Below are 24,659 nucleotides of genomic sequence, written 5' to 3'. Positions count from 1 at the left end.
CCCACCACAGCTGTTACGCATGGCCTCCCCTCGGTTTCCGTTAGTATCCATTTCGCCATTTTCTTGTGCGTTCCTTTTTGTATATTTCTGTGCTTCTAGTTATTTTATCATAAGATTTACCCCTCTGCTGTCTTGTCATCGTAATTTTGCTAAAAACATATACGCGCTGTTCGTTTCAAAGGCCTACGGTGAGGTGATCATCGTGGATATGGAACGCGTCAGAAAATAGTATAGAATACATATTTATGCAATAATTAACGTGATTAGATGTAATATTGATATACGTCAGTACGTCCTGCTAAGAGATTCATCAACGGAGTTGAATCTTATCTCCCATTAAGAAGTCCTTGTCTAACTCATACCAACAACACTTTCTTAGCAGCTAAACTTTTTATGATTGCTGGCAAGGTATTAAAAATGTGACTTCATGAATAATGTTTTCCCCATATCTTCATGTAAATTATAATTAATCATTGTTTTATACATATCTTTTAGTCTTTGATTTATTGTTTTGCGGCTCTCTTATCTTCATTCGGTTCAAAAGTTGCTTCCCGATATTTTATATTTTCTCTTATACAGTAATGTGCCTAAAATTCCTGTTGGACATCTTTGTAAAAGTAACGGCACCTTAAGCCGTCCAGTAACACCCATGTCACCAAATACCCATAGACTCTACTTGTCAGTATGCTTCGCCAAATACCTATAGCCTCTACTTTTCATTATGCTTCATAAGTTATGGCGTAGCTATACTTGTTTGTCAGTCTGCCCTATTGTTCATAACTAACTTGTATTGGATTGATTGATTTACATGTGTACCAAATGATATATTTGTGGGAAGGTGTTCGTACTACTTCCTACTGAATGAGCCTAATAAATTGATAACGCTGTTTTATTAATTCAGACCGCGCTGCCATGGTATAAATTTGTACAAAAGAAAAATGACTCAAATGGCTCTGAGCACTATGGGACTTAACAGCTGAGGTGATCAGTCCCCTAGAACTTAGAACTACTTAAACCTAACTAACCTAAGGACATCACACACATCCATGCCCGAGGCAGGATTCGAACCTGCAACCGTAGCGGTCGCGCTGTTCCAGACTGAAGCGCCTACAACCGCTCGGTCACTCCGGCCGGCTGTGCAAAAGAAAGTTTGTTTGAATTGATGTATTAATACAGTATTGCGCGGTATGTTCTACCATTTCAGAAACTTGAAATTAAGCGAAGCTTCGTGTCGTCCTAATCTCAAGAGTTCTCGTTCCTGTCTGTTTACTTCCTAGCGGGGTGTTATCGTGTATAATGGTTACCAGTGATTCACTAAGACTCTATGCTCCGATCTAACTTGTCTGAATTCCTTCCTTTCAGAAAGAAAGATAGCGAGTGCTGTTTGTTCCTTTTGCTACAAAAGAACGCCAGCTTTTTTTATGTGTAATCCGTGCAGTATCTTCTGAAGGGATAATTCCCGTTGTGGTTTTGTGTGTCACACATGTCACAACAATAAGCTTCCGTTACAGGAAAATAAATAACACTAGTTGTTGTGCACAAGGCATTACTCCTATTTATAAAAGAATTAAACCGTCCACAACTGCAGATGTGTCCACATAATTCACTCATTCTTGCAAGAAACCGTAGCGACGTGCGGTAGTCTTATGATAGAGTAAATTCCAGAGTTATCTTTCATATCATTTGCTGCCAGACGGGACAAACTGGTATTCTGAAACCTTCATAGGCCATTTATTGTTGAGCACAGGCTCTACACATTTCCCAGTGTTTTTGAGAAATCTCATTACTTTTATATGTCTTCTTTTTTTTTTTTTAGAATCAACGAGCGACATTATACATTTGAAATTTTTCTTTTATTTATGAAGAAAGATTTAGTTATATTAAAAATGTCGCTGTAGTGGTGAATTCAGACGATAACTACTGCAATTATTGAATTGCTTGTATTATGATTTGGCATCAAATGGGAATCGACATTAGTATAACTGGGAGAAAATTGTGTGTGTGATACATTGCTCTCAATTGGGTCGATAATGTATCCCGTTAACTAAACGAATGGATGTCGTTAACTGTACCCAGTTAGATGCCTGCCATTCTGTGAAGAGAATATGGCAAATTGAAATTACCGAAATTATACCCGTCCTTGTGGACCCTCCTTACCATTTACCTCATCAAGGTAATTAAGGTAAATCCGTGCCACATAATTCTCAGAATGTGCACGCTTTGTTAGCAGCACAGAAGGATACCCTACTTCATTGGCTTACCCGTTTCCTAGCCATATTCCCAAAGCACATTCTGCTGTGCCTCTCTCAGAAGCCGGTCGTCGCCCTCACCCCCTTCCCCCTCCTCCACCCCTGGAACTGATGATTAACAAAATGCGGACTTTGAGGCAGCCTGCCGTGTCGAAACACAGGACTTACTCCTCCGATTTGCTGCCGAGACGCGTGATAGCTTCTACGTCAAGTAGTATTAGTTTCAGAAAATGTTGATTGCGTTTCTATTTGTTTACTCTGCGTCACATTACTGGCGGGGGGCAGCAACAAACACATTATATTTAATAACAGAAATTATTGTAGCCAAGCGCTCTCGTAGTTTTTCGATGGATAAATCGGTTTAGATTGATAACTTATTTTCAAGTGACCTAAAGCTACATCTACAGGTGTGGTTACTACCGAACTAGTGATTTAATAACTCATGGTTGCAGAGTAGTGACATGAGTTATCGCCAGAAGAATGACAAACTCGAGCAAGATCAGTTTATGCTTCACAACAATGTATTATTCAATTTGTACATTGAGCAAGCTGTGACGGAAACCACGGAGAAGTTTTAAAGGGAGGGAAGTCCGGAGGGAAGAAACAAAAACTATTTTTGCCGATAAGTTTGTATCCATGACATAATATCTAAATTGTTAAGGCTTCATTGGCCACTTGTTGACAAACTGCCTGTTATCTTCCGTTATGGATTTCTCGGACGACTTTTTTTTTCCACCTCTAGCAGTGGAGGAAGCTTTGACTATACCAGTCACTCGTGCTGGCAACACAAGAAAAATCGTCAAACAAACGTCGGCTGAAAACCCCGAGGCAGAAATCAACAGGCACTTTGTCGACATAAGATCAGATGAACGGAATGGGTAGTATCTTGAAAATAGTTTAGAAGAATATCAACAGATACAAAACAAGGCTAACGGAATGTAGATAAATTACATTAGGCTGTACTGAGCTAAGTAGATTAGGAAATTAGACATTAAAAATATAATCGAGTTGGCTTAAGTTGATTCCCGAGAGTTATAGTGTGCTTGGTGCATCAGCTTCGCTCACCCACCTCAACCAATCACATGCTGTGATTTTGTAAATGTCTCTATTACAACGCCCGTGTTGTCACAGCTTCAATAACGTCTACTGTTTTCGCCTGCAGCTGCTTGGGCTTCGCGCTTCAAAGCTGTGCAACAGTGCTGTAAGCTGCCAGGGATCATCCTACTCGACAATAGCAGATGTGTTTGGGACTGACAGTGTCAGAAGTAAAGAGGATATCATACACAGTGTATTGAGCATATGGGAGTTGCTTCATTTGGAAGTCAGACACAATTGAAATCAGCAAAAATCAGGAAAATTCACAGTTTCGCGTTTCTGGTGTAATGAAGATCTTCATGCATAACCGAAAGCTCAGTTGATGAAACTATGTTTTCGAAATGTACATTAGCAAAAAAAAATCCAGTAAAGGCAATCAGCGGAATTTATTACTAAGTTTCTTATGAATCGTATTTACCACATTTTGCACCCTTTGCCCTAAGATTGCTTACACAACTCAAGAAAGTTATGAACGAAAATCATTTTGAGTCCAGCAGTAATAATAATAATAATCATAATGATCGTATGGCATCGTTAGCCGGGAGGCCCCATGCGGGGAAGTTCGGCCGCCGTATTGCAAGCTCTTTTTAGTTGACGCCACTTCGGCGACTTTGCGCGTCAATGATGATGAAATGATGATGAAGAACACACAAAACCCAATCATCACGAGGCAGAGAAAATCCCTGACCCCGCCGGGAATCGAGCCCGGGACCCCGTGCGCGGGAAGGGGGAACGCTACCGCAAGACCACGAGCTACGGACAGTCCAGCAGTGAGGGTATGGCACTCTCAGATTTGTATCTCGCAGATCTTCCAGACTCCACGTCGTGAATCTGCTTCCAGGAAAACATTTTGACGTAGTATATACGCGGGACGCAAAGGGTACTTCGTGAAAAAACAGTCGCATGTTTAAATTAAACGCTTTAGTCTTTCAGCTCTGGACCAAGGACTTTCCACCCTGTCGTTTTACCGGTTTTCGGACGGAGGTTACATCCCCTCTCTTTCCTAATGTGATTCCGCCATCGCAATCACTGCACCACCTCGTTGCATCATCCCATATTTACTGGTAACGGGCACGGATAGTATAGTTGGGGGGGGGGGGGTTATTTGGCGAATAGTAGAGGAAGGGGTTGGTGGACACGCAGCAGCGAAGTTGGACAGGAGCGCGTGGTGTGGAGTTCAGTAGTGCACGGTGTAGCGTTGTGCGCAGTCGCCAGATGACGTCAGCCGGCGTCGAGCTTCCAGCGTGCGCGACGCCGCGTCAGTACACCCCCCGCGTGCGGCGAGCGAGGAAGCCGCGGCTGGAGGCGTCCGCAATGTGGCTGGTAAGTCGTCCAAGGACTGCGACTGCGCCTCGTCTGCGATACCATCTCCTTCAGCTCCGTCCGGGAAGCGCCCGATGGTATCTCCCGGTGATGCTGCTGTAGTTGCTTACATCCAATTACCATTATCCTCATAGTGGTCTCGAAGCTGTCGTTTGTGGTGATCTGTGCAGCAAGCAAATAGTGGTGGAAGTGATATCTTGCAACAAGATTTGTGGTACTAGTGATGCTAGTGATTTTTTTTTTTTTATCGTCGTCGTTTCCAGTGTCCTCTTCGCAGTTGCTACGGAATCTCTCCTTGTCTGTGTTAGAGAAGTCATTGATGAGTGAATCCGTAAAATGAATAGTTTGCGTCCTCGATAGGACCTCTTGACATAGAATAGTTATGTCAGCGACACTGAACTGTGTTCGAAATTTATAGATGAAACGCTGCACTGTGCCCGACGAATTGCATTTTCGTCCCGATGTTCGCCGCCGGCCGTTTTCTCATGGTAACGTCGGTGCCTCGCAAGCCGGTGGTCGTCGTCTTGACTCCCGCCTCGCGCGCGTGTGCGTGGTTATTAAATGAGATTGAAAATAATTACAGGGATAATCGTATACGGTGTGCGTGTGCGTGTGCGTGTGTGTGTGTGTGTGTGTGTGTGTGTGTGTGTGTGTGTGTGTGTGTGGAGAGAGAGAGAGAGAGAGAGAGAGAGAGAGAGAGAGAGAGGGGGGGGGGGGGTAGTTTCGAGGTATCGTAAAGCTAATAACAACAAATCAGTTTGGGTAAGAAAGCAGAGTTGTAGAAAACTACTAGTTTTTCTCTTACTTACTCTTAAAGTCGGAGTCGCGGGAATATGATGATTACGGAATTACATTCTGAGTACTTTTTACTGCTGGCGTATTGTTACAACAATAACAGCTCCATATTTTCATTCTAAGCACCCAGACAGAATGAAATACTTATTCTTTTAGCTGACAATTTCTAAAGCCGAGAAAACACGACACAACAGATTTCCCAGCTGTCTCGCCCACCAATAATTGAACGAAATTCTTCATATGGCTCTGCAGAAAATTCTCTCCTGGTCACGAAGTTCTGCTGTTACTAACTTCAAAGAACTAAACCTCCAGAGAAATAACTGAGCGAGTTTGTCCCATTTCCGTTACGTAAAAAAGTTTTGAGGTAATCCATCATCTGTTAAATATTTCACAGGTATTGTTTTCCGCACTCTGAATAATACTCAAACACAAACATAGCAGATTCGTGCTTGCGAATATGTAACCTGCTTTGTTTACATTAGCACAAAGTTGCATCGTCATTGCGTATATTCTGCAAAAATGTGGCGGAGTCATTAAACAAATTTGACTTGAAAGGAACTGTGAACATACGGCCAGATTTTGGCTGTAATCGCTACATGACTGCATCTAAAGTTTCAGCGTCAATTGTTACAGTAGTGCGACGAAAATGTCTCATTTTCAGTCGGTATATGTTACTGTAACCAAACTTCCTTATCTGTTCCTTTTTTTTTTTTAAAGAGAAGGTTGTTAAATTTTGTATTCCGTAAGCCCCGTCGTATTTTCAGGCAGCGAAATTATCTGGCGAGAATGTTGTGTTCGAAGAGCGCAGGATGTTGTCGTCTGCGGTGTGTGTGTGTGTGTGTGTGTGTGTGTGTGTGTGTGTGTGTGTGTGTGTGTGTCGTACTATCTGAGTAAATCCACGAGTGTTGTCACTGAAGCGCGTTCATGAGAGAGCTATTACGGGGGGGGGGGGGGGGTGTGGAGCTTTGAATCTGGGATAAATAAACGCTAAGATTCCGCATTTATTTTGTATGATAATATGACATCAGAAAAGATTGGACGCTGTTCGGGAGAGTCTTGGGTCATGTTCCGGTCTGGTGATCTGGATTTCATTTTTATGAGGCATTTTTCTAAACGGTGACAAGTGAATGCCGAAATAGTTTGTATGTCAGTTTGACGTCGTCTCAGTTTTCCAAGTATTGTCAGATTTTGTATACGCGTTCTCAACAGTTGGCGACTGTTACGGTCAAACCACATATTTTCAAACACTCGTTGAAGGCCATTCTTTTGACCATTAGTTTCTATTCCCTGTAGGAATACTTACTGTCCGCATAATTATGACGTGGTAGGTATAACTTAAGGGACCGAATGATGTGTAGGGCAGATAATGAAAGTCTTCTAATCAAAATGATCCTCTTATGGTATCTACACTCCTGGAAATGGAAAAAAGAACACATTGACACCGGTGTGTCAGACCCACCATACTTGCTCCGGACACTGCGAGAGGGCTGTACAAGCAATGATCACACGCACGGCACAGCGGACACACCAGGAACCGCGGTGTTGGCCGTCGAATGGCGCCAAGCTGCGCAGCATTTGTGCGCCGCCGCCGTCAGTGTCAGCCAGTTTTCCGTGGCATACGGAGCTCCATCGCAGTCTTTAACACTGGTAGCATGCCGCGACAGCGTGGACGTTAACCGTATGTGCAGTGGACGGACTTTGAGCGAGGGCGTATAGTGGGCATGCGGGAGGCCGGGTGGACGTACCGCCGAATTGCTCAACACGTGGGGCGTGAGGTCTCCACAGTACATCGATGTTGTCGCCAGTGGTCGGCGGAAGGTGCACGTGCCCGTCGACCTGGGACCGGACCGCAGCGACGCACGGATGCACGCCAAGACCGTAGGATCCTACGCAGTGCCGTAGGGGACCGCACCGTCACTTCCCAGCAAATTAGGGACACTGTTGCTCCTGGGGTATCGGCGAGGACCATTCGCAACCGTCTCCATGAAGCTGGGCTACGGTCCCGCACACCGTTAGCCCGTCTTCCGCTCACGCCCCAACATCGTGCAGCCCGCCTCCAGTGGTGTCGCGACAGGCGTGAATGGAGGGACGAATGAAGACGTGTCGTCTTCAGCGATGAGAGTCGCTTCTGCCTTGGTGCCAATGATGGTCGTATGCGTGTTTGGCGCCGTGCAGGTGAGCGCCACAATCAGGACTGCATACGACCGAGGCACACAGGGCCAACACCCGGCATCATGGTGTGGGGAGCGATCTCCTACACTGGCCGTACACCACTGGTGATCGTCGAGGGGACACTGAATAGTGCACGGTACATCCAAACCGTCATCGAACCCATCGTTCTACCATTCCTAGACCGGCAAGGGAACTTGCTGTTCCAACAGGACAATGCACGTCCGCATGTATCCCGTGCCACCCAACGTGCTCTAGAAGGTGTAAGTCAACTACCCTGGCCAGCAAGATCTCCGGATCTGTCCCCCATTGAGCATGTTTGGGACTGGATGAAGCGTCGTCTCACGCGGTCTGCACGTCCAGCACGAACGCTGGTCCAACTGAGGCGCCAGGTGGAAATGGCATGGCAAGCCGTTCCACAGGACTACATCCAGCATCTCTACGATCGTCTCCATGGGAGAATAGCAGCCTGCATTGCTGCGAAAGGTGGATATACACTGTACTAGTGCCGACATTGTGCATGCTCTGTTGCCTGTGTCTATGTGCCTGTGGTTCTGTCAGTGTGATCATGTGATGTATCTGACCCCAGGAATGTGTCAATAAAGTTTCCCCTTCCTGGGACAATGAATTCACGGTGTTCTTATTTCAATTTCCAGGAGTGTATGATCATCTTGGATGAGAAATGGAGGGGGATAATATTTTTGTATGGAGTTCGTTCGATTGTGTTACAAAACACATCTTCAACTGCGCTTACCATTGCGACGACAGTGGAGGAGAAATAGGCAACAATATCTACGAGATCTGTCCCTGTCAAGTACTGCTCAAACGGACAGAGCCGAAATAACAATCTGATGCCGACATCGTTGCGCTGTGTGGGTCGAGGTGATTATCCTGTAGGCATCTTCTGTTTTGAAGATCTAACTGTTGCAACAATGTTGTGGTTGGTGAACCGTTAATTTGTTCCGGGAGTCTTATTACGATCACTAAGTGGGAAGAGCACTGACTGAGAAATAGGGGTCCAGGACTCGACTTCGCGCGGCGCTCGCGGTTTTGACCTATATTTACTATTCGGCCTTTCCTTAACCTTCTGAATATATTTTGAGAATGGAACACGATAATTTTGCAAATGACAAACTATCCTGTCCGCTAAGTCGTATTCCCAAGGGGAAAGGGGGGGGGGGCGTGTTTTACGAAGTGCAAGCACGTGCTGAAGGTGGAAATTACTTACGGGGCACGTTAATATTTATGCGGGGCTATCTACGCTCATACTGAAAATATCTCTAGTGAATATTTGTAATGAAGTTTATGGTTCGGATATAAATGTGTGGAGGCCCAAAACCGCTTTTCCGAGACACCTATATTTTCGATAATTTCTGTTGGTAAAAATTCTGCGATATTTATCTTCTTCCGCAAGACAGTATTCTCTCTGAAGAAGCCAATCATTAATTCCGTTAAGACATAACCTCACAAACTTTTCTCAGATTAATCAGGCTGCCTACAGCCCGAAGGCAAGAAAGATTTGCAGTATAGAAATGTATAAACACTGCCTTTCATCACAAAACATGTTGTGTGTTTGTGATTATAACCTAGATGTGACGACATTACTCTCATAAGAAAATGCTGCTGTAATGGTTTTATGGACCGGATGATGATTAGTACGAATCGAAACTACTCGCCATAATAAAGATATATTTTTACATTGCAGTTTATAGCGTTCTCGAATTGCATTCTGTAAATTTTATGACACACTTAGGATACCTCTTGGATTGAATCAGAAAGCTGTTCTCGCCGGAATAGCAAGTGAATAAATGGTTACGCATACTGTGTATGGGGGCGGGGAGGTGAACACAGAGACCGTCTTGTAAACGAAATGTTTTTTATTACATATTCCAGCTTCATGTCATACAAATGGTGTTTTCGCGCGGAAACAAGTAGCTACAAGTTGTTTACGCAAGTGATACGTAGGCTGCAAAGTTCAACTTATCGGTAAGCCGGAAACTAATCAGTGCACTACATGGTAGCAGCTGCAGCTCACTAGCCGTGTGGCAGCACGGATCAGGACGGCGGAAGTGTGTCGTATAGTGAGTGAGAGCCCATCCGCAACCCAGCGGTTGACTAGGTGCATACCTTTTGGAGGCTACGGTCGGTTCTGTTATATTTTTATCTCTCATCACCTCATTCACTTCTGGCAATATCTGTTTATGAGAAGAATACTTCCAGTGAGGTTTGTAGTCACGTTAAATGTCAGGTGCTCGTACAAATAACGCCCACTAGCGTAAATTACACCATATGAGATAGCAAACGAATTCTGTAAATTGGTGTAAGAATATTTGCTTGGGGAGGGGGAGAGATAAAGTATGTTATCTTGTACGAAAGCCATCGACATATGTAGATATAACTTGCAGACAGTATTAATAGTAACCCGAGACATTCTGCAGATGAAGCAGTTACCTGTGATGAAGTATTGTCTGAAAAAAAAAGTCACATCTCGATAATACTTCAAAGTCCTGCAAAGATTGGTATCTTGCTTCGCATGTAAAATTGTGCACTTCACTAAACGCAAAAGCGTAGCATCTTTTGAGTATATACAAATCCATCACAATGAAAATCAGTCAACTCTACAAGAAACCTCGGTGTAATAGTGCGAATATGAAATGGAATAACCACATCGTGACAGACTTTGGTTAAATGGTTCGATGCTGGGTAAAAGCAATCAGGCTACAAAATAGATTGCTTACAAAACCCTAGTGTGACCCTACCAAGAGTATTGACCAAGTATGGGGAGACACGTTCACGTTAGACTAAATCAGGATATTAAACTGGTATTAAAAGAGCAGCATGAATAGTGACAGGTTTGTTTGATCCACGAGAGACCGTCAGTTAAAGAAGACGTCGACTATTGCGCAAAAGTCTAGTTAACAAAGTTTCAAGAATCAGTATTTAGTTGGGAATATGCTACAAACACGTACGTATTGTTTCCGTAAGGATCGCGAAGACATGCTTAGACTAATTAGAACGCGTATAGAGCCATTTAAGCAGTCATTCTTCCCACCCTCCATGCGCGAATGGATTTCGAGTAACTCGTACAGTGATTAGTGCCTTCTGCCAAGCACTTCATAGTGGTTTGCAAATTTAGATTTCGAATTTAGCTACCAGGAGAAGTCAGAGGACGGCAAGGGCATACTATCTCTGAAAGAATGATGTTTAACACAGTAGTAGTAGTAATAATAATAATAATAATAATAATAATAATATATAGATGCATGCCGTCACCCGAGCCGTTTCTACACACTGTGCGTGAACAGCGTCGCTGACCGTCAAGACAGAACTGGAGGACGTGCGGCGGTGAAGCTGACTGGACACTCCTTGTGCGGCGCCGTTTCTTCTGTCGTGCCGCGCGGACGGAGGCAAGAAAAGGGCCTAACAGCTCGCTGACGGCGCCTTTGCGGTGTAAACAAGTTTTGTTCATCGCCTAAAAGGATCGCTTACCCAAGAAACGACGCTGCTCACTGCCAGACATCTCGGCAGCAGGTGTTGAAACAGTGGTCACGTCCCACCCGCCTTCCTTCCATCCTTCCTTTCTTCCTTACACAATTAGCTATTATGCCTGCTGTTAGGTTTAAAAAAAAACTACGTGTAGTTTGCTCGTTCTGTATATATTTGAACACCAGGAGGATTCGCAGCAGCTTTTAGGACGACAGCTGGCGCTGACGCTACAGCTACAGCTTGATTTACCAGCATTTTCCTATTTACCACAGTAACATTAAGACAACTGATGTTCGTCGCTAGGATTTCGCCGATAGTGTTGTGCAAGCGCACACGGCACTTTCCTCTTAACCGTGCGCCTATTCTTCTGACAGTGGAAGCGAGCTTCACCTATCGAAGCTCAACACAGTGACAACCACGGGGAGAATAACAAGCTGCGCTTTTCTCATGCTTTACGTAAGTAGTAACCGTTGCGGTATGGCTATGGTACACACAGGTATTATATTTTTAGACCACCAGCCTTCTCAGCGACCGGTCACAAAACACTCTTGCCCCTTAGTCAGTCGACTTCTGTCACCTTTAGCCAATCCAAAACTAGAGAGCGCCCGTTCAGGATGTTGTGAACAAACTACAGATGATAGTTCAGACAGAAGTAGCAACGAGTTGAGATTTACTGCATTGGATAAAAAAATCGCTTATTATTCAAGCGGCAAGCTCATCATCAGATCATTATTTCTCTCCACCTCTCAGTCCAGAACTAGAACTGTGGTATTGGAGAAAACAACTGGTTTTAAAGAAAATGTACTGAAGTATGCACAGTAATGAATCGAGGAAATTAAAAATTTATAAGATGTCCCAGCAGGGATAGTCTATTCAGGGGGTGATGAGAACGATCATTAGTAGCAAAGAGCCTAGTAAGCATGGGCTCTAAAATGCATACCTTAAGAGTTGTGAGCACTTGTTCATCTTCGCTACTGTGAATCCCATCTCTTCTACTGAACATGTGCTCATAGCTCTTACGGTATGCATTTTAGACCCCATATTTACTAGATTTTTTTTCTTTTTTGTTCCACTCTGCCTCCTATCAAAAGATTGAAAAGCAAAGAGGTTGCGGTAGAAGACATTTGTTTTACAGAGTCGAAGTAAGAAGCGCTCATAGCTCTTAAGGCATGCATTTTAGGGCCCGTTTACTAGACTTTTTTGCTTCGAATAATCGCTATTGTCGTATCCCTAAATATCGACTATTCCCCTCTGGGGAAACCCTCTGTTAATTCGGTGATAAACAAATGCAGTCCGCCACCTGCTCTTTTGACTAACTGCTTAACTCGGAAACGAAATAGTTTTCTTTTTTCTCCGTCATCATGCTCATAATGTGGCGTAATCACGCCTGTAATATATTTGACTTCTATGTAGCCTCAACAGCGCTTTGCTAGTCAGCGACTGTTACTTGCTGATCAATCACATACAGAAAATACGCTGTTACAAATAAATTTATGAGCAACTTAAATGAAACTCATTTACAATGCTAATTGTTCCTGCAGGTCGACAGTGCATATTCATTGTCCGTGTAGTCTTGCACTAGTTTTTTTCATGTTGTCTCTGGTCACTCTTCAGACAGGAGTGATAAAGTTTTCTGATGATCGCGCGAATATGTCTTGCAAATCGCCTATGTATAACGCCCAAGACGAGAGCGTTTTTCCTCACAATTGACTTACCATTTGGCTCCCGCCCCCACCCCACATTTTCCTCTTATACTTTCACACGTGTCAGTTTTCGCTACTAAATGTGATGGACACCGTATACTAACGTTGCACTTGACTGTCTCTGGTGCCCCTCTCAGCGTGGCGTGCAAAAGCGGTCGCGTGTGTCGTATGGACCTTAAACCGTCCTTGCGTAACTGCCCCAGTGTCAGTAATATCGAGTGCACTCTTTCTTTCGCTACTGCCTTTTCCCGCATTGTGCGCAGGGTCGGCAGGGTTGAGTACAGATTTGACATGTTAATTTTTGAAGGCGTGGCCGGATGCCCTTCCTGCCGCCACACCATACCCCCCCCCCCCCCCCCCCGGACGGAATTAGTGTACCCCAGTTGTCTGTGTCTAGTGTAAATCGTGAAATAGTGTGAATGCGTTTCAAATGTCTGCGAATCGTGTAACTGAGGCGGAATGTGGGGACCAGCCCGATATTCACCTAGGGGGATGTGGAAAACCGCCTAAAAACCACATCCAGGCTGGCCGGCACACCGTCCGTCGTCGTTAATCAGCCTGGCGGATTCGATCCGGTGCCGGCGAGCCTACCCGAGTCCAGGAAGCGGCACGTTAGCGCTCTCGGCTACACTGGCGGGTCTGATACCGAGCGCACTCTGTTTTACTAAAAAGAAAATTTAGTCGTAATCTTTGTGATTAATGATTGTTGTCACCCTTGACCACCTAACACACCGACTATGCGACATACGATAGAGGTGGTAATGTACAACAGTTCCGCTCAAAGTCGTAGATATGCGTTAACTTTCAGACTTCAAGACAGTTAAAAACTGTTTGTCTGGATAATTCTGGTAAGAAAATTTGTTACGTTAAGGAATTTTGTTTTTTTATTTATTGTTTGTTTATTGTTTGTTAATTGTTTATTTATTGTCTATTTCATTCGCACAACTCTTGATAACTTAAGAAATTCAGAAATTAATGTGTTGAAAGACGCCAAACGCTGACAAAGAGACTAACTGTGGCTCACTCTACTACTCGCGCGGTATGCCTACATGTCTCTTGAGTGTTCGGGGAGTTGTTAGCGTGCCTTTGCCCCTGCATCGTGCGTTCCAGTGTTGTAGCCAACATGACTCATTCGCTGAATTCCAATTTACCACTAGTTTCACATTTAGTTCGTCCATTATGTAGATATTTTGGTACGTTATCTAAGAGATTAATCTTACCAAAATCTTTGGAAATTTTATGTCTGCTACTTGAATTTAGTTTTCACCCTGTTCATTAATGTTTCGTGTTTCAGAACCATACATGAATGATGGAATAACCATAATTTTATAAAATTCTAGTTGTTTCTGTTTTGATGTTTTACTCTCTAAGGTTCTTGTTATTATTTTGGAAATTAATTGGAGATTCTCTTCGATTTCGAATAGTTGAAAGACACACCATCACTGAAAAAGTAGTGTTTTTGGAATCTACGGCGACACTGTCATCGTTAGTATTGATGCTCAATGACTTTCCTTAATCATCGAACATTTCGGTTACGGTAGGCATCCCATTAAATTCTACGTTTTAGCGAAATAAGTGTATGCTCATCTCCATCTGTTGTGCCAAAGACCATGTCATGGTTGTTGGTATAAGGCGTATGTGTTTACTGGAAGCCGTTTAGAGACAAATCGAGTGAAAATATACTAAACGTAAGCAGAGCCACCATTTGTACGGCCACGATTAATTGATAAGCGATTGCTCTAATTTTTTAAAAGGATAATAAGAGCACCTTTGACTGTCGAACTCGAAATAACTACAACGGAATTTATGAATGAGTAGTTTCACAATTAACGGCTACCTTGATGACAGAAAGGAGTACATGGCGTGAACTCCAGCGACGAAATATTAATCGTTGGAAATTTGTGCAATAAATGGAAAGTTGACGTACTGTACTACTTTTCTTACAAAGGATGATCAAAAACTATTCATCCTTTTCTTTAGCATTTTTACCGCCACATGCACTGGTTGTCTCCATTTGGCACGGTATTGTGCCATGTCGGATTTAACTTTCCCAGCCCTCAAACAGCTTTGTAGCATGTCTGCTCAAGTCTGCCATCGATCTCCATTGTATAATAGCCTATCTTGTGCACGTCGCATACATCCGAACCACCGTATTTGGTGCCCTTTGTTTCCATGTGTTTTCACAGTCCCGAAGCGTTTACTAATGTCACCGTTTGAAACGTGCACCAGATGACACCAACGTTTTTCATTAAGAACGTCAGGCTTTCAGTTCTGCCGTGAGAGGGGATGAATGTTTCCTTTTTCCATCGCCGGACCGCCATGGAGCAGCAAGTTCTGCACGCCCCTCACTGCCCTCGCTTTCCGATTTCTCGACGCACGTCATCTTTCCGCTCCAGAGCGCGCCTCGACGTCACACGCTCTTGCCTTCCACCGTGACAGCTGACAAGAGCACATGCTGCTGCGTGCGCCCAGCTTCCTTGTTTCAACGTGATTGTCAGTGAATTTCGGCCGCTCCGTAAATATTTTCAGTCACGAATCTCTCTGCGAAATGCCTACTACCATTCAATACAAATGAGACGTTTCCAATTTACGTTGCTCTGTTCGTTAGTTCCGTGGATATTTTTAATTCTTCAGGGATGCAAACGTTGTTGTCAGTCTTTCAGAGGCTGTTATTAATCGTACACGTTGTCACGAGTAATGTCTTCTGTCAAGAGGTCAATGAAAAAGCATGCCTGGTGCAAGAATGGTTAGAAGCACACATTGTGCACCATTCGAAACTCTTCGTATCTCAAGCCTATTAACAGCTAATGGCATTTCGCAGACGGGCATCTCCGATCTTTCGATGCGACACGGGAACTGTACGCAGCATGCTTGACCATGTGAATGATCTTCAGCTAACGCTTGACTACAGTGCTTCTGAGGCAGCGATTGAGGGCTAGCCCAGAATTTGCCTAAACGGGTGTGGGCGAACTACTTAATAAACCACACTTGGACTGACCGTGGTACCAGGGTCACTAGACCGTCCCGCGGATTTGGTCAGAGTCTGGTTCACCTTCCTATTCGTAAGCTAACGCGTTGCGTGTTAATCTTGAAATCTTGTCCTTCCCTTATTTTCTAATCTCCTAACGTCGACATTAAAATCTAAATTTGTAAATCCTCTCACTGCTTGGGTAGACTCAGGATGTAGATGGAATTATTTCTTAATAACCATCTGTTGCGTATTAAAAATGAATAACTTGTCAAGCATCAGTATACTTTTTTCGTAGTGACTAAACATAATTTTTAACCCTATTACTTATTCCCACCAAAGTATGTTTGAGGCCACGGACCGCAATTGACGATACGGTCGCTAAGGACCTTTGTTCGAACAAGCGTCACCAAGCGAAATTGCTCAGCGATTAAGCCATTCGGGAGGAAGCAGGTTCAAGTCCTCACCCAGACTGAGCTTTTTTGTGGCCACTCTGAATCGAATAAGGCAATATTTGAAATGGTTCCCTTGAAAATGAAATGGCCGATTTCCTTCGTTATCATTTCCTATCTATCCTTTTACTCCACTTCTACTTATCTCTTAAACACACTGGAGTTCATTTTGTGGTGTGTTTCAGAAGACTGACATCCCGTGATACTTTACATTTGACACATATGCATGATAAATAAACCACTGGTACGAAGCATGGATCAACTTTCTCTTCTTCTTGTCGAACAGTCGGTGGGGTTGAAAGTTAGTCCTCAAAGTACTGTAACGTGTATCTGCCGATACATTACTCACTTCTACTACATTTGCCGTAATAAGTTTTCTATGCCATCTGTACTTGTGTAGGAGTTACCGAACGTTATTTCCAGTGGATGTCTTTGACGGAGCATAATAGCAATGAAATCCAGCTGACTCGCCGTCATATGCAGTCGGAAACTGGAAGTCGACCAGCACACTCCTGAACGGTCTGCAACGTAAACACACACATTTGTTATATGCGGTGTACTGTCTCCCTCACGATCAAGTCGATGTCGTTCGTCTTTGGGATGCAAAACACTTTAGAGAGACTGAGACTAGCTGTGAAGTGACCTTCGACGTATGAACTGCTAATAGCAGCAGTCTCTGTAAGCATGCTTTCAGTGTGCTTGGCAACTAGCTATAAACCTTCCACGTAGGAACTAGTTGCGACGAAGGAAAACCAGCTTTCCTATTCTAAATTTATCGCTTGTGACAGAATAAGACACAGCGTTCTTTACGGCTCTTGATGGTCTTATCGGCATTATATATCTTTGTCGGATATACGATAAATAGTAGGACAGACAGAACAGTTCCCTCTGGGGGAAAAAACTTCTTTTTTACCTTCGTTTGTAATACAGCTATTGCTGATAAGTGATCTTTGAAAACAGGTGTTGTATACGACGTATTCATTGATTGAACTTTCGTGCCAAATTCAAACGGTATGCTGAAAGGAAATGAATATACATATTTGCGTTTCTCGGACAACGTTCTAGCGCTCAATTGATATGACGTCGTCGGCGAACGCCAAAGGTGCAGTTTCGAGTCTGTCTGGTTTCATCTGTCGGGACAATGCAAAGCTTCTATTACACCACACACTCCGCTCAACTTCGAAAATTTCATTCATGCTTATGGCTTTGCACCCCGTCCATCAACGCCCTTCCAACCCATGCAAAGTCCCAGAGGTTTCATATTGTATTTCTGGAAGACCTTCTTTTCTGAATACCGAACATATGAGGACGCCGATTATAAAAAACTTTCAGCGTGTAACTGCAAGATTAATAGATAATCAAAATTAGAAAACATCGCATAATTGAATGCGGAACTTAGCTGCCTGGGATAAATGATTAATCTGCTGTGGACATGTAGCAGGAAATGCACAAACAACTAACAGTGGTACAATGATACAATTGAAATTAATGAGAGAGAGCTCTAGGTGTACTCGCGAACCTGCGTTATAAACGGTTGTAACATAAACTTCCGATGTCGCCCGTCGTTGACAACGGGATGGTTTCCTTTGATCTGATGATGTTTGGTTATCGTCGAATATCGTATCAGTTGATACTGATTTGCGTCTTCGATAGCTAACTCCTACTGATCTGGACCTCGGCCGCGCGCGTCATCCGGGCGTTCTCAGGCGCCTTGCCACGGTTCGCGCGGATGTTAGAGTCCTTCCTCGGGCATGGGTGTGTGTTGTCCCTTGCGCTAGCGTAAGTTAAATTTAGAGTAAGTGGTATGTAAGCCTAGGGATCGATGACCTCAGCAATTGGTCCCATAGGAACTTTCCACAAATTAAAAATAAATAAATAAATAAATCTGGATCTCGTTACACTCTATTACCCACTGCATGATTAGAGATGGAAAGTACTTAAATCAAAAGAAATATCGTAGTCCGTTACACGTGTTCATAATTACTTAGGAGACGTAAGTCACACTATTCCAACCGGATGTTTTGTTGAATAAGGTCAGACAATGATTCCAAAACCGATCGCTGACACTCTGTAGCATTTTCCGTCATGTATACACGAATAATGTTGTCAGCAGTGGGCATCCGTTTTCAGCGCTTCTCTCTGGCAGAGTTGTCAAGTTGTCAGCGAGGGCGTGGGCACCTGTCCATGAGGAACTGTGCGGACCACTTGGAGCTCTCGTGGTCAACGCACAGATGCTGGCGAACAGCCCGGGGCGAGCGACCGTTGGTTCCTCGATTTGCCGGGCCGTTCCCTGACATTCTGGCCCACTTGTGTTGCCTACGTTTGGACATCTGCCAGTCGCTCCATGTACTCTTCACATCGCTGCGGCGGCTAGGGTCGTACAAGGAGTGCAGCCTTCCTTCCTTCTTTATGTCCATTTCCAATTCGCATGTGCCGGGTGTCCCCAGAATGTGCTGCGTATGCAGGCTCGGTTCGAAAACATTTTTCCACACAAGGGACGTATCATTTTGTCCCCTCCCTTAGAGTTTAGTTGTCTTTCCTTAGTTTCTTTGTAAGACCTTCAAAAATAATTCCAAGTTATGATCGTGGATATGAGGTTTTTTTTACTTTTACTAAAAAGTACTACGTAGACATTCCTCTGTAACCTGTGGCAGTTTTCGCTAATAATTACGATACAACCTTTGCGCAAATATTGTATTTGTGCTTCTTTGGCGCCCTGCTCAGCTCTGTGCCCCAAGCAACCGCTACTTTAATTTGGGCCTGTGCGTGTGAAAGATTATTCGATGAACACAGCGGATCCTTAAATGCAAGTGAAAAGTGGAGTATCTACAAAAGTGTAAAATACTTGAGTTCAAATCCTGAGTCACCGATGCGAACTTAAAAACGTGCACACACTACTCGGCTACCAGAGTATTTTGACACACTAACAAGTGTTTTAACTGCATATTGATATATATTCCTTTTCATTCCCTCCATGTGCGAGTAGGCCGGGCATTTGAAAAACTTTCTTTTCAGCCAAACATTCCAGCTGGCTGGGAGTAATGTAGGAGGATTTTCTATTGGGAATATTTGCAAGGGCATTTTCGGGTCCGGCATTCGCCTAGTAACTGACAGAAACCTCTCTAAAAGTGGAGCACAACTGTAGGATTGGATCTATAATTAATTTTTCTGTGATAATGTCCATTGTCCCCCAAGATACAGATGCATCTATTATCAGTTTGTTATTGAATTTGCACTGCTGGTGTCTGTACAGTTATTTTGTATCCCGATATCGCATATCTTAGTCATCTGCAGCCATGAAACGTTTTCTCGTCGATTATCTACGAACGATAATGTCAGCTCTTCGCTTGAGCACGTGGAATTTTACATTTCTGTATTTTTAGTTTGGTCGTCTTCGAAGCACGTGTCTGTCTAGTAAGCACCCATTAGTTTCCCACCGTTAGCAGTGTCTATTTAACCTAACAACAGAAAAACCTCAAGAGAAGCTGTAGCCGTAGTGTGACAACCAAAAATTATTTGCGAGATTCGGGGACAAGCTCCTGTCGGAGGTTTAACCCGAAAAGTTGTGCCGTGAACACACTTGATTAAAAATCAGTTGTATCTTAACTCTGGTAGTGTACTTTATCGCCGAGGTACGTTCTGACAGCTATGTTTTTACCTTCGCGCTTGAACGATAGTCGATTTTAGCACCTTTCAAAGCGGGCTTACTCAGGCTAAATAATTTTTGTCATGGTTTCTTCGCTGTTCTAAAATCCAACTTTGCAACAGCATGATACGAACGTACCACGGAAGTGCTGTTTCCTTTTACCGTTCGCAATTTCGGATAAACAGTTCTTTCATAGCGCATTGATGTAATTCGCCCGTAGGACATTTACTCAGTTTTCAACGTCTACTACCTCTGTCGCTTATGTGGAAATTCTTTTCACTACCGTGTGATATTCTTCTTTCCGTTGTTCAAACATATTCGATCTGTAATATTTCGGTCCATTAGAAGAATATCCTGTCCCTTTTCCCATGTGCTTCTCTTCGTTAGTTAACTTAAAAATGTCAACAGCGAGACGTGAACACTTTTTGCTAGTGCTTGCCATGCTTATACCACAAAATAAGAGAAAGCAGGCATTTGTACGTGGTTGTGATTTCCCACGTGATGAAGGTTTTTGCAACGTCCAAGTCCATACGGTGATTTCGGGCGGTATATGTGGACATTTGTCTGCTTATAAGATTTCTGATGTCTTTATGTATGCAGTAGGCCTTAATCTGGTCTGAAAGCGATATGAATATGTGGAGTGTTGTTACACATTTGTACAGCTTCCCAGTAAACATTTGTGTTATGGGGAGCTCGCCGATGCCGATGCAGCTCTGCTCTCAGCTGAACGAATCGCTTCCCAACTCCGACACAGCATCAGAGCCTTAACACAGCATTCTACTGTACCGCGATCTGGTGGCTCGTGGCGGAAGCTCCGTAACATCCGCTGTTGGTCCAGTGCAGTTATATAATCAGCGAGTGGCGTGCTGTTTGACTGTGACATTAGCACTCCTGTCCCGCGTATCATGTTTTGGTCTCATGAGAATGAGACTTCGTTAAGCGTCGTTCCTTAATACAGTGTTATATTAGTGGAACCTGTTAGCGGAACGTCTAAGAAACAGGTTTGCAAAGACAAACACTACGTCAAGTAGATGGCGTAATTGTAGCTGAGGATAAGGGAGTCATAACCGGTGACTTTGTTACCATCCGTAATTCCTTTACTGATAATTTTGAATACGGTTTCAGCAGTACTTAACAAAGCCACGGTTCAGTTACCGCCGGCAACCATACTAGATCAAAGATTTCGCACGGCTTTTGAAGAAAACAGCACAAGCAAACGAACTGCAACAAACCCTCTCCTCAGCGCCAAAAAAAGATGACGCAGAATTTTGGACCAAGTATTCATGTTTTACTGGTTATTGTAGGACAATCAATAGGCAAATATGACTAACTAAGGAAATTGGCAATTGATAATAACACCGATATAATAGGTCTCCAAGAATCCAATCTGCGTTAAGAAAATGTTGCCGGATACAAAATGATCACCAGTACATGGTTCTATTGTATATGTAAGAAATAGCCAGGAGATCAGTGGCATTTGAGTGATCACTCTGGAGCTGAGTGGCGTAACTGCTGTTTCAGTCTACAAACGACAGACCGTCAAGTGGCCCACTCCAGTCTTAGCATCTGTACCTCAGTCCCGTATATACATACACGATTTCAACAGCCGTCACACAACCTGGCGTTATAAAAGCAATGATGAGAATGGAGAGAAATTAGTAAAATGGACAGAAGGAGAAAAACTCTTTATCTTAATTATGACGTCAAAGAAATGAAAGCCTTTCGATCTGCTAGATGGCACACTCATACCAATCCTAACGTGTACTTTCTCTACACTGATGAAAACATACTCCCTTTGAATCATACTAGAAATGTCTAGAAAGCTTCTCAAGAAGCTAGCACCGCCCCACAAAGATAAATACAGAGTTTGAGATGCCTATCACAAATTCCATTAACAAGCCAAGATGAAATTTCGGGCAACGTAATTGGGATCAATATTCTCAGGTAGTTGGCAGCTACTTGAGATGGAGAGCCCCATAAGTAGAAAACTACAAGAGATTTATGGGAGTCATCATCGGTGCAACCAAACGTAATATACCACAAGAGCTCAAGAAACATCACATCCCTTGCTGGGATGACACAAGTGAAAACATGTAAGCGTAATACCAACAGACTGAAAACCCTGATACTGGTAAAAGAATGCCAGAACAGCTAAACGAAGCGAGTACACTCAAACCGAAGGAATGCGAAAGATTTTAAATACTCCATCGACAACGAGCCTAAAGCCTAAGTGTGAATGAATGGTCATTAGTTTCATATTTCTGTTCCTCCCAGACGCGAGCCTTACTTCTGTGCTTCACCTTTTCTCGGTCTGACGCATTGATTCGGACCGTTGGCAGGTGAAGCGCCCTCGGATCACCTAGTAGCGTACTGGCCGCGAATGACATACCTGCAGCTTCGAATTCCAGTTCCAAGTAGATATTGTAATCTGTAACAAGGATTCCGCTTAGCGCATATTCCGTTATAGAAGGATCGCCAATGTTGGTATGCCTTGATATAGAGGCATGGCCTGATTTGTTTTTGTTTGAGCTCAGTAGATGCCGTATGAAAGACGTCTCAAGCCAGTACTTATATCTTAAGATCTTTCGACCTGACCTGATCGGCGTTTGGCATTCGAGATTGTTCGGCCGTGCTTTGTCGCGCTCTTCACTGTGTAGCCAGGTATGGTATCTGCGCTAGATGTGACTCACGGCCATCTCTGCTCTAAACAAGTGGGCGACGTGCGTCGAGTGATCGATGAGCTCACGTATCGCTTAAGAGGCGGAATCGCATCAGCCCGCTGTTAAGATGCCAGTCACGTCCTGACCTTTCTGCTACGCCTGCCTGTTACACTAGCTGCTTGCTAGGTAGCGCTCTTATTGTGACCCTGTTCCGATATGCAGACCTCTCTGATACGACCAAAGTAATCTGCTCCGAATAGATTTATAACCGACGGTGTTAATATAAAATGATTATAGTATTGTATGCAATGTGTTGTGTTGCGATAGGTGATTGATTAATTGATGTGTAAGCGGAAGTCTGCTGTATTTTCTTCACTGTAAGAAACTCGAAATGAAGTTTACATGCGCTCAAGATTCATCATCACAGGCTATCACTTGTTGCAAAGAGTGGTTATCTTCCTTAGTTCCCTTTTGTTTATGGCTCTTAGGAAACGATGGAATCTAATTCTTGAACCGCAGACTCTTTTACAGGGGTGCAGTGCTGGCTGCATTTGGTAGTAGTGGAAGGAATTTTTGCGATGTAATTTCTTTCCTAGCTCTGGGTTTGCGTGATTCGTGATTTCAGCTTTGTTCTTTTGAATGTTAGGGCTCTATCACACCTCTGGCGGCTGCATTATACGGAACTCTCCGTTTAGTTCCGTGGTCTTATGTAGCGTTTTCGTCTCTAATTTTCTCACTCAAGTGTCCTCTATTATCGATTAAGCTCTCACTCGAACAGTTTTATCGTTGCTGTCGTCGCATTTTCAGTTGTGTTAAAATGTGTCTCCTACTGAAGGAGGTGGAGTGGCCGGATATAAAGAGAGGCGCGCTCGCGCTTTTTATCCCATTTTATTGCAAGTAATAAACGGTGAGTTTTAAAATACGTTGGTGCGGACTACGTCATTTGATAAAGTATTTAATTCACTCAACGTTCAAACTGGAAAGAAGGTTGGACACACAATGCCTTAGAGGACAATTTTTCCCCATGCTGCGCGAATAGAAGCAATATTCTCCCAGTTACCAGTTTTCTTTCGCATTGGAATTCAGAGCATCCCTGTATATCCAAACGGGGAAGACAACAGAGAACCGACCGAGGTGGCGGAATGGCTAGCACACTGGACTCGCATTCGGGAGGACGAAGGTTCAGTCCCGCGTCCGCCCATCCTGATTTAGGTTTCCCGATTTCCCTAAATCGCTCCAGGTAAATGCCGGGATGCTTCCTTTGAAAGGGAAAGGCCGACTTCTTTCCCTGTCCTTCCGTAATCCGTTGAGACCGATGACCTCGGTGTCTGGTCTCCTCCCCCAAAACAACCTAACCCAAGGCAACAGAAACGGTACAAACAAATCGAGGCAAATATTGGAGAATGAAAAATAAAGAGTTACAGAAACGTCAGTACTGTGGGTAATGTCATATGGAGAATCATAGCAATCGCATTTAGAATTTGCACCAGTTTTATTTACAATATTGATAGCACAGTGTCTTCCAAAAATCTGTACCAGCTACGACCTATCGTGTTCCGCTCCGACTCTTTTAAGTTACGAGTTGGCTGTCAGGGACGAGCTTGTGAAAGCAACGAAAGCTCGTTTCAAAGGAACTTTCAACGCACCTCCCGAAAGACGAGGGGCGGGGGAGGGGAAGTGGTGATGCAGGAAGACGATCACGAGGACGGGGATCAGCTAGATGACCCGATGGAATGAAGGTGACGGTGGGAAAATCCCGGGAAAGTAAGGCAAGAATTTTCCAACTCGTGACTCGACATCCTGCACGAGGACGGACACACACACACACACACACACACACACACACACACACAGAGTGAGAGAGAGAGAGAAGTTTCCCAGTCTACTTACAATAGGATATCCAGGATTCAGCAGTTACTTCTTTCTGTTAAATACGTTACCAAATCCTTTTCTTATCTTCACCTGCACCTATTTCTCAATCATGTGTGTCCATATTGTAACTGTATGTGCGAAGGAACCAGCGCGACATTTACTTAGACAAGTGTCGGAAACTGCGTAAGATCCACGCAAAGGCTGATCTGTGTAACCCAGCGATGATCGCTAATCTGCCACA

The 24,659-nt window shown here is 43.8% G+C and overlaps 1 protein-coding gene across 2 annotated transcripts in view; it reads left to right on the top strand.

Annotated features, from left to right (window-relative positions):
• The window catches only part of LOC126419916 (protein diaphanous), a 361,964-nt gene that overhangs the window by 174,671 nt on the left and 162,634 nt on the right, over positions 1-24,659 (top strand). Inside the window, exon 1 of one of the 2 annotated variants that reach the window (XM_050087194.1) lies at positions 4,543-4,667. The exons of the other annotated variant lie outside the window; for it this stretch is intronic. Coding sequence (XP_049943151.1) covers positions 4,560-4,667 — 108 coding nt within the window. The 5' untranslated portion in view covers positions 4,543-4,559. Of the gene's footprint in view, positions 1-4,542; positions 4,668-24,659 lie in introns of those variants that run through there. 2 annotated transcript variants of the gene reach the window in all.

Source organism: Schistocerca serialis, chromosome 9 (assembly GCF_023864345.2).
Source record: "Schistocerca serialis cubense isolate TAMUIC-IGC-003099 chromosome 9, iqSchSeri2.2, whole genome shotgun sequence".
In the NCBI taxonomy this organism is placed as follows: Eukaryota; Metazoa; Arthropoda; class Insecta; order Orthoptera; family Acrididae; genus Schistocerca; species Schistocerca serialis.
This window is presented reverse-complemented; position numbering and strand designations above follow the sequence as displayed.